This window comes from Ursus americanus, chromosome 17 (assembly GCF_024610735.1).
Source record: "Ursus americanus isolate L20-20 chromosome 17, mUrsAme1.1.p, whole genome shotgun sequence".
NCBI classification, from domain to species: Eukaryota; Metazoa; Chordata; class Mammalia; order Carnivora; family Ursidae; genus Ursus; species Ursus americanus.
The window spans coordinates 19,676,444-19,687,677 of NC_142143.1; the positions used below are offsets into that span (position 1 = coordinate 19,676,444).

Here is an 11,234-nt window from a genome sequence, read left to right on the forward strand (position 1 = left end):
GAGAAAAATGCAATTCGGAAAAAAATCAAAATTAGTCTGTTTAGAGGCATAGAGGCTGGAGTGGGTGGATGTCTGAATTAACAGCAAACTTCTTTCATAACGGACTCTGCTACCTCTAATGGCATCTCATTCCCTACGAGTTACAAAATCACAAGTATGTGGCCAGTTTGTTCAGGCTCAGAGCAGAAAAACTTATTGAGCACCCCCACCAATGAGTCCAGTGGCATGACAGCCAAAGCGCTGACCTCAGCTTAATTACTCTTTACTTTCATAAATTCATGAAGACGACACAATACTCTAATATAATGAATATCAAGTTTTATGGCCACAACACCATGAAGAAAATTGTTTAGTTTAGTTCCTAGGGGAATAGTCCACATGACTGGGTTTCATGTACATTTAAAAGTTACTCCATTGTTTAAATGTTCCAAAATAATAAAACCAAACTAAAACAGCCCTCATGATACACACTTCAGTGTCAGTCAACACCTGGAAGGAACTAAAAGATACAAAAAAAGTAAATGTGTAACTTAGTTCAAACACACAAATGTAGACGTTTAACTTACTTAAGCAGCATTACTATACAGTAATTCATTACAGTACCTCAAGGAATTCTTTGAACTTGTCCAAGAATTTTTTAAAAAGCATCAAACTGCCCAAAAGCTTAGCACCTCACTAACTAATGATCTATGAAATTGCATAAATGATCTTTCAAGTTACTGACCATTGACTCAAAGGACAGAGTAAGGCTGTTATTACTGAGTAACTTCTTTTAAGTTAACCAAAAAGTCAAAGAACTTACACAGAGTTTATAAAATCTCTAACCTTTCATGATTTAATATATCCAGGTAGAGATAAAGTCACTGACACTATAAGGCAAAAATGAAAATTCTCACAGAGAAGCTCTCATATAACATACAGAAAGAATTTTCCAAGACCTCTTTTCAGCTTCCACTGTTGGCCCCCCCCAAGCCTCTTTTTCACAAAGCAATCAGAGTGAAATTTTAAAAACATCAAACAGACCTTATCACTCCTGGGCTTCAAACCTCTCCAGTTTTCCCAGTACACTTCGGAGTAAATCCATTTCAGAGCCCATGAGGCCCTCCCTACCTCTCAACCTTATATGATTCTTCTCACTCCTTGTGCTCTAGCCATCTTGCCCTTCTGTCTGTTCTTAGAATGTGTCAAAGCCGTTCTACCTCAGGGACTTTGTACGACTAGTCATTTTCTCTGCCTGAAATGTTCTTCCCACAGCTGGGTAGATAGAGGAGTTCAAATATTACCTCCTTAGACAGGACATTGGTCATCCTAATAAAAGCAGCACCCATTCACTCCCAGTTTGGTCACTTCCTATCACATCCCCTCATTTTATTTTAAATTCTTCACATCTTCATGTTTCTTCTCAACATGCTCATGTTTTCCTCTACTTTTGTGAATATATGGAGTGTATTCCTAATAGCTGTTTTAAGTTTTTGGCTAATTCTATCATCTGTGCCACTGCTGGGTCTGCTTCTATTGATTGGTTTTTCTCCTTTTTATGAGTAAAATTTTCATCCTTCTTGGCATGCCTGGTAAAACTTGACTGGATGTCAGACACTGAATTTTGTTTTCATTTAAATCATTTGAAAGCTTTTGAGTTTTGTTCTCAGATGTAATTAATTTACTTGGGAAAAGCTGGATCTTCCTAAGTTTTGCTAGGCGTTGCCAAGGCATCCTTTATTCCAGAGCTAATCTGGTTCCACTACTGAGGCAATCCCCTGCCTAGGACTCTTCCTGGTGCCTTGGGTATTATGAGGTTTCTGCTCTGGATGCTGGGAATATGAGCTGCTCCTAACCTTATTTGGTCAGAAGACTGTTCTCTGCCTGCTCCTTTCTCATGTTCTGTTCAAGATGGACCAACAGGGTCTTGATTTGGCCTTCCTTCTCAAGCAAATAAAAAACTAAAGAGAATCTATGAGACAATGATTTTCACATACTAGACAGCAGGCAGCAAAGGACAGTAAGCCCTGAGAGGGTAAACAGGTGAGTCCTATACGTTCCCCAGATTCCTGCTTGGAGTTTCAGGCATTAGTGGGAGAAGGAAGAGTCCAGGCACAGGACGGTCATCTTTCCTAAGATGAGGAGACAGAGTAGTATGGCTTGGGGAGAACTGACAGGCAGAGTACCAGACGGGAGAAAGCTACAGAGATCTGCAGAGGTTCTCACTTATTTCCCTCGCAGGTCTCACCACGAAGTGACATTATTCTAATTATGTGTGTATTTATTTGTTCTTTTTCTCACATGATATTGAGTCCTTACCTGTCTCATTCCCCACCCAGAATGATGTCTGATAGACGGAAGGCATGAAATAAGCATTTTCTGAATCAATAAATGGATAGGAATTTTTGTTTGCTTCGTTCACTGCTCCATCTCCAGTACTTAGAATAGTGCCTGTCACATAGTAGGAGCTCAACGAACATTTATTGAAGGAATGAATGAAAGAATAAAGAAAACAAAATGGTGCCTAACAAAATAGAAGATGTGTTCTAAATCCCTGGAGCTTGGTAATCAGAGAATATTATTTCATCACTAAAGCAGATTTATATCCATGTGTAGCTCAAAAAACAGCATAAAATTCTGGCTGCCAATTTTCAGTTATCATGACCATATCTGAGAGGCAGTTCACCAGGCATATCCACAAATCAAATGAAACAGATTTTAGCCCAATTAAAACTGTGCCCATTTATCATTAACTGAGAATCAACAGCAGAAATCTGAGTCTAGATCTTCACTTCAAGTCCCACTAAGAAGCCTTTATAAAGACATTAAGTTTCCCTACGCTTTCCACAGAGTATACGTATGCCCACATACTTGTTTCAGCAGAACATAAATATATTGTCTTTGATACAATTCAGAAAATATTTACGGAGCACCATTTTATGAAGCCTCTGGCAATTAGCTCGCTTGGCGGGTCTTGCTGCTTATCTTTATTCAAAACATTGCACTTATAGTAGGCAAGCATTTACTTGTAAAAGACCTCTGGGCAACTCTTATCTCAAAATAATAAGGATGATGCTAACCGTATTCTGTTCATTCTCCAACCATTCTGGATAGAGTTGGAAGATGTCCTATACCTCTAAGCTCTTGAAATTAAAACGTGAAATATCAGCTCAACTATCCCTGATTTTAGTTTGAGATGTATATAGATAGAACTTACTCACACCCTATTATTTAAAAACTCTTTAAAATATACAAGTGATATACAGCTGACCCTGTATTGGGGTCAGGGGCATTGATCCTCTGCACAGTCAAAAATCCCTGAACTTCTGACTTCCCAAAAACTTGACTAGTAATAGCTTACTGCTGACTGGAAGCCTTACTGATACCACAAACAGTCAACGAACACATACTCTGTACGTTATATGTATTATATGCTATACTCTTACTTTATAATAAGGTCAGCTAGAGAAAAAGTTATTAAGAAAATCAGTAGGAAGAGAAAGTACATTTATGGTGCTGCACTGTATTTATCGGAAAAAAAAAAATCCCATTTATAAGCGGACCCACATAGTTTAAACCCATGTTGTTCAAGGGTCCCCTGTAATTTGCATCCTCCAACTACACGTAAATATTTAAAACAGTGAAGACTGCTAGATATTCAGGTCCCAACCAATTTCCCAAATAAAACGCAGACTCTTCTTAGCCCAAGAAGAAAGCAACTCTCTCACCTTTTCTCGTTGGTCAAGGATGTGTGAGGCCGTCGCTGTCATGCACAGCAACATCTGCAAAATCTTTGGTAAGTAGGCACCGATCAGATGACTGATGTTCTTCAACACTATTTCAAGGCTATTTAAGATACCATGCTGACGACCTAAAGGAAGAACTTTAGACAAATCCAAATCTTCTACTGCTTGCATGACTGCAGAATGGCATTCTCCTAGTGAAATAGAGACATCATGTCAAAGGAAATACTAGTTACTCTCTAATTATAGCTTCCTTTTTTCAATTTCCCTCAATGATAACGTATTTTCTACTGTTCCAGTGATGTATAGATGATAATGTATTCTCTCCTGATTCTCTTACCAAATATTCAATGAACTAGGCATGGTAGGTTTTAGTATTATCATTTTATGGATGAGGAAACTGAGAATAAAGGAGAAACTTGTGCCAGAACTAAGTCTCTAAGCCCCATTCTCATTCTATTTAGACTATTCCCTAAACCTGAATTACCAACAGTATTTTATTCCACCTAGCAACTTCCCATACATTTTTCTCACTCTCAGCTTCCACTGTCTATGTTGACATGAGCAGTTTCATAGAAAATGTCCTGCCTGCTACATCAGAAGCTTCTTGAATGCTGAGGATCAGATGTTTTCTCTTGCCACCCCTGGTGAATAAATAAAACAATAGTCCTTTATAAACAGGCACTGAATTGATTCCATAATTTACTTAAAAGACTTGAATTGTTATTGCTTGAGCTTTTCTTCAAACCAACTGGTACGAAATCATGAGCTTGCTATTCATACACCTAAGTGGCCTATCCAAAAAGAGTATCATTTATAGCTATCCTCTTACAATGGAAGCTGTTTCACTGAACAAAAGCCTTTGTCTTCATCAGAGCCAACTTCCTTCGCAGGGCAATATTAAACGAAAACATTTTAACAGCTGAATCCATTATCATAGAAAAATTTCATGAATACAAGATTTCATGCAACACATTGCCATACAAATAAATATCTGTGGTTGCCTAAAGCAAAGCGATTATGGGGTGAGAGCAGAGATTCTATAGCTCTACCATTTTCTATCTGAATGGTCATAAGCAAAACAGTAAACTCTCTAAGCCTCAGTTTCCTCATTGGTAAAATGGGAATAGTCAAGTAATGATACCTCAAGTGGTTGTTTTAAGGATCAACTGAGTTGAACGTAAAAGGACCCATCATAACGTCCGGCATGGAGTAAGCACTCAATAAATGTTAGCTATTATTATTATTAATTACTAACATTGCATACCAGAGAACAGACCATAGAGCATTTCAGCTCATTGGATATCCCTATTATATTCACTTCGTTTAGACGGTGAGGTTGAGAGCATATATACTTCTATACTTTTTTTTTTAAGATTTTATTTATTTATTTGTCAGAGAGAGAGAGAGTACAAGCAGGGGGAGCAGCAGGCAGAGGGAGAAGCAGGCTCCCCGCTGAGGAAGGAGTCCGATGTGGGACTTGATCCCAGGACCCTGGGATCATGACCTGAGGTGAAGGCAGATGCTTAACTGAGCCACCAAGGCGTCCCAATATACTTCCTATTTCAAAAGTATCCAGGGCACAGGAGGTATTCAACAAGTCATGACTCAACAGATGAATGACTCAGTGAATGAATAAATACTAAGACAACTAAAATTAATTTCTCGGCATGCTCTAAGTTTCTAAGGAGAAACCTATTCACTGTATCTGGCTGGGTAAGTACCATTTTTCAAATGGCCTAAATGCACAACAACGACAAAAATACACTTTTCTTTTCTTTCTTATTTTATTTTTTTTAAGTGATCTCTACACCCAATGTGGGCCTCAAACTTACAACCTCAAGATCAAGAGTCATATGTTGCACCGACTGAGCCGGCCAGGCACCCCCAAAAATACACATTTTCTAATTGGGGGCTTCTGACCCATGGATGATGATAATCCCCAGGATCAACTGTGAGCTCCACCTAATTCAATCAAAATTTAAAATGACTACACTTCAGCCAAAAGGCCACCAATAAGACTGGGAGGAACAATTTCATTAGAAAAATGTCCAAGAGCATGGGAAACCTAGCCAGAGACATCTGAAGTCTACAGCAGACAATACACTTTCAGAGTAGCAGGAAGTTGAGAGCTACCGTTCTTAAAGTGCTTCACAGGTTCAAACAGCAGGTCTAAGAATATCTGGATCTCCTCTGGTTGGGTCCCAGCGAGGAACCTCAGGACAATGGACATGCGGGTGCCTGAAGCGGATTTCCCCTGAGTTTTACTGCCAGTCTTATTCTTCATTCGGCCATACAAAATTCTAAAAAGTCAAAAGAACATTATTTTGTTCGTACATTAATCCTAAAACATAATACGAGTCATTTTGTTTTCCTAAGAGGCTAGAATAGCAATTCAACAGACTTAAAGGGTTATATTATAAAACAAGGAAGGATGAAAATAGAAATTAGATATTTAACATAGAAAATTTAGAAAAACAACCAAAAAAACCCTCAAAAACAAAAAAGGCTGAGGGAAGCAGGAAGAAGGAAATAATAAAGACAAAGGCCAAAAGGTGGTTCTTTGTAGGAGGAAAAAAGCAGTAAAATAGGCAAGCCAAATGAAGATGAAAATGAGAATACATAGATTAAAAGGAAATAAGTGAATACAACTCTAAAATAAGGAAACTGGAAAGATGCCAATAAAATGGGTAACTTTCTGGAAAAGAAAGCAAAACAAAACAAATAAGCAAAAGGAACTTAAGAAAACCTGAATAGCACGGTAATCATGAGTAAACATAGAACCCATATAGTTTTTCAGATGAATTTTTTTAAAATTTCGATGGAAAACGAATTCCCGTGCTATAATGTTTCATAGCTAAGAGAAAGAAGGAACAGTCCTTTCTCATTTATGAAAGTGGTATAACTATGATATTGAGATGGGTTGAGGAACAAAAATAAAATTAAAATTATATACCAATCTTGCTTATAAACATAAAACCCATTTCTAAATACAGTATCCAGTGCTGCATTAAAACAATATTAAAGCCAAATAAGGACTTATCCCAGGAATGCAAGAAGGAATCACTAGTAAAGCCTATTGGATTGATATAGATCAATGGCTCATAGGAAAAGCTAATATAATTGTTTAAATACATGCTCAACAGGCATTCTAATAAAATTCAACATCCGTTCCTGATAAAACACTAAACAACCTAGTGACAGGACTTACTTTATTAGTATGACAAATGTTAAATTATAATAAACGTTATTGCTTTAACATCCAAAATTGAAACAACAGTCGTTTTTAAACTTTTCAATATTAGGACCCTTTATACTCAAACATTTTTGAGGTCCCCAAAGAGCTTTTGTGTATGTAAGTTTTATCTACTGATATTTATCTTGGTAGAAATGAAAATGAGTTAATGTAAATAACAATTTTAATGAAAAAGAACTTTATTTTCCAAATCTCTTCCCACCAAAAATTAGTGAGTCTAGAGGCATTTTTTTTCTTCACATCTCTTTACTGTCTTATTAGAAGATAACTGGATTTTCCTATCTGCTTCTGCATTCAATCAACTGCAGTATCTTATAGCTGAAGAAAATCCAGCCTTAAACAGACATGCAGTTGGAGAAAGGAAAAAACATTTTGCAAGCCTTCAGGTAATTCTTTGAGATCATTGTGGCTATCCCACTTCGATACTACACCAGACGTCAACAAAGGGTAGTTTCTTAAAGGCTGGTCACAGTGCAGAATCTGAAACGGTATCAGTAAGCTTTGTGATCTCTGTTATGTTAAAATCCATCTATCTTACACTTTGATTGGATCTTTAGCCATGAATGATTCTGTAACCTGCGTCAGCTACTCCTAAAACATCCATGCAACGAGACAACCAGTATTCAGCAGAAGGGCTTTACAGACACTTCCCACTTTGTCGTGTGAAACAATACAAAGACAAGTACTTAAGATTCACCAAGAACATTAAATGAAACTAGCTTTTTCTCTTTTTTTTTAAACTCCAGGTGTGTGGCAATGAAGAATGACTTCTCCAGGCTGGAGCCAATGTCCCGATTAGTGCTAAGACACCAGCAGTTTTACCCACAGTTGTTTTTTGTGTTGTCAGCACAAATGTTGGTACAGTGGAAAAAGGTAATGTCTTAGTAATATGATGAAAAAAGTTTTAACCTCGTGGACCCCCTGAAAGCATCTCAGTGACAGCCCCTGCCAAGAAGGAGCAGACCAAATTTTAAGAAGGGCTGCTCTAGAAGCATTACTGTTAAATCCAGTAGCAAGACAGGAATGACCACAAACACTACCACCGCCATTAATTCTTCGATGCTGTGTAGGTAATATGTAAATTAAAAAACAGAAAAAAGAAGGTTTTTTTAATCATAAAAGAAGGCAAAACTAATTTGACTAACATTTTCTACAGGCCATGGAGTCTACCTTCTGGCAGGGAGACAAGTAATAAGTAGGAGGCTATGTCGGACAATTGTGAGGAAAAATAAAGCAAGGGAGGCGCCTAACGAGTGATTAGAGGAAGGTGCGATTTTACACAAGGTGATCCAGGAAGGCATCCTAACAATATGACATTTGAGAGAAAACTGAGTGAAGAAGAAGAGCTAGTGGTCACGTGTTCCAAGCACAGGGACGAGCAGGCCCGCTGACATGGAAGTGGGCTCTGAGGGGACGGTGAATGGCTGGTGTGGCTGGGCAGGCAGTCTGCAGCCAGGTCATACTGGGCCCTCAAAGGAAAAATAAGGACTTTCTACTTTATTCCCAGTGAAATGGAACCTCAAAAGTTTTTTTCCTTTCCTTTTTTTTTTTTTTTAAGGTTTTATTTATTTGAGAGAGAGAGAGAGGGAGAGAGAGCAGGGGGGAGGGGCAGAGGGAGAGGGAAAAGCAGACTCCATGCTGAGCAGGGAGCCCTACTGGGGACTCGATCCCAGGACCCCAGGATGATGACCTGAGCCGAAGGCAGAAATTTAACCGACTGAGCCACCTAGGTGCCCCCTCAAAGGGTTTTTTAAAACAGGAGACTAACACTTTGATGGCTGTTACTATTACTTTTTCAACCAAGAAAATCCAATAAAAACAATTAAAACTAATAAGAAAGGTTTGTATGTAGATGGTTAAATAACACCAAAAATCAATAGCTTTTATATCTCATAGTTATATACCCAATGAATTATTTTTACTATTTCTCAATAACAAAACTTAGAGAAATAGAAGATCTAATTTTTCTTATTACGTTATGTTAGTCACCATACAGTACATCATTAGTTTTTGATATAGTGTTCCATGATTCGTTGTCTGCGTACAACACCCAGTGCTCATTACAACATGTGTCTAGAGAATTTAATTTTAACATTATTATTAAAATAACTCCACGGCAAGAGCTTTCCTTATGTTAGGGACAAAATATTTTAAAATAAGTTTCTATAACAATTTGACTTCCCTAAAATGTCTGATTAAAAAAAAATCAAAATAAAGTAAAAAATGAAATACTCCACTATAATCACTGAAAGAATGATAATACTATATTCATAGTTGTTTTTGTGATCAACTTTAAAAAAAATCAGTTTTAAACAGTATAAATACCTCATCAGAATAGGAAACAGATCTGCTCGATGGGCTGTTTTCACTACTGTATTATCTTCAGAAATGCTAAAATGCACTATTTCTTCCTTAAAGCTTCTGTCTTCAAGCAATCTTTGTAAGTTTTCCCTTTAAAAATGGAATACAACAGAAATCATCACTTAATAATCAATGGTGCTTTTAAAAAATACAATATAGCACAGTAATATGTATAACTGAAATAGGAATTCAGAATATCTATATTGTGGTTGACATCCATAAAGGAAAATTTTCACAAAACGGCAGCTTTTCAAATTTTAAAAGGTAAAAGTGATTATGAGGAATTAAGACTTAGTCAATAATTCAGCTGTTTAAAAGAGAATATAAAAGCTTTCTTTGGTTCTCACAGAGAGTGATCATTATGATTTCCTAAGTAATCACCAAGACTTTGACATTACTGAAGGAGTAAGAAATGATATAACCTTCTCAACACATACTTATCAATTAATAGTCTCTTTCCTACCTTAATATCTATGGAGAAGCATTCTTAATACACAAATACACTTTCAGTTTTCATTTCTTACCAGAAAGCAGCATTATGATTACAGTAGAAAAGGAAATTTCTAGGCCTTCACAAGATTATTTTAGAAAAGGCTCTGAGGTAGAAAGATAAAAACCCATCAAAGAAAGCGCATTTCTTTAGCTTCAAATAACTTACCTGTAAGGGAGGATATGTGGATGTTTATATGTCATTATACAATCCAGGGTTATTTTTTGCACCATTTGATCTTGATGCAGCAACAACTAAGAATGATATTTTATAAAATAAATTAATGAAGTTACACATACACATACCATGGTATAGTTATTTACTTGTGTTAATTTGCTAAATTAGATTTCTTACAACCTAAATTTTTAGATGTGGGTTAAAGCTGATGGCTGACAACAGCCTTACACTTTCCTGGAGGTATAGCATGAATAGAATACGTGCAATGAACTAAGTGGAAACAAAACTCTGGCCCTTGAATCCCACATGCCAGCCCCTCCAGTCTTTTGGTCAAGGCCAAATCCCTTCACAAATTTGGGTTTAGACCAGCTGGGTTGGCCCCGTGATGAGGGAAAGTTCCCACAACGCTGTGAAAGTAATGGCAGTCAGTGAGATGCCAGGAAAGAAGACCTGGCACAGAGCCTCTCAGACCAGTTAGTTAAGAATTTTGCTTCCTGAAGTTTTGAGCTCTGGCTTTATAAACAAACTGTATCTGAATTACAGGCAGAATGAGGATAAATTCTGCTGAAATCATGTAAGCTCCACCTAAAAAACATCCAAATGAAAAAAGGAAATTTTTTTCCCCAGATGGCTTAGATCCAATGCTTACTCTGCTTCTGACATTAAATTTTTTCTGCAATCTTTTCTGTAACTGAAGATTCTGTATTGTGACTGTAACAGATTCCTACTCCAACTATCAGCTTTCACTCAGTGTAACAGATCCTGAAATCCCAGGACTCCATAAGGCTACCTTACCTAGAAATGAAAAGTAGCCACCTTTTTTTGGCACAACCCCCACTGTTAATACAGCTAATCAATGTTTAGTCACCCAAAATGTCTTTAAAAGTAACAGTATTAATATAGTCTAAAACTGTTTCTCAGGGCACAGAAAATAATTATTAATTTTTAAAACACCGTACTTAAAATATAGACATGGGCCCTATTCATCAACAATTATTAAAAACCTAAGTTATTTTGGTAAAGTAAACAACAGAGAAAAGTCATAAAGAATTGCAGTGGCAAGAATTCATTTTACTTACCTGAAGATACAGCTCATATAATTTGGATTCCAGATATAAGGCTCGTGGATTTGAAAACTTAGAGAAAACTTGCAAATGAGCAATTAACTGCCTAAAAAAAACAAAACCCAAAAATCATAGGGTAATACAGAATTAAACAACAGAGATTT

General features: G+C 36.9%; 1 protein-coding gene and 1 long non-coding RNA gene across 3 annotated transcripts in view; one reads left to right on the forward strand and one right to left on the reverse strand.

Annotated features, from left to right (window-relative positions):
* UTP20 (UTP20 small subunit processome component) overlaps positions 1-11,234 on the reverse strand; it is a 91,431-nt gene that overhangs the window by 42,729 nt on the left and 37,468 nt on the right. For both annotated transcript variants that reach the window (XM_045779984.2, XM_045779983.2), the window contains exons 23-27: positions 11,086-11,176; positions 9,998-10,083; positions 9,304-9,429; positions 5,859-6,025; positions 3,708-3,916 (exon numbers count right to left, since the gene is read on the reverse strand). In XM_045779984.2, the coding sequence (XP_045635940.2) occupies positions 3,708-3,916; positions 5,859-6,025; positions 9,304-9,429; positions 9,998-10,083; positions 11,086-11,176 (679 nt within the window). The remainder of the gene's footprint in view (positions 1-3,707; positions 3,917-5,858; positions 6,026-9,303; positions 9,430-9,997; positions 10,084-11,085; positions 11,177-11,234) is intronic.
* LOC123780832 (uncharacterized) overlaps positions 1-11,234 on the forward strand; it is a 39,721-nt gene that overhangs the window by 26,723 nt on the left and 1,764 nt on the right. The window contains exon 4 of the long non-coding RNA XR_006776530.2: positions 7,725-7,851. This is a non-coding gene — a long non-coding RNA (uncharacterized LOC123780832). The remainder of the gene's footprint in view (positions 1-7,724; positions 7,852-11,234) is intronic.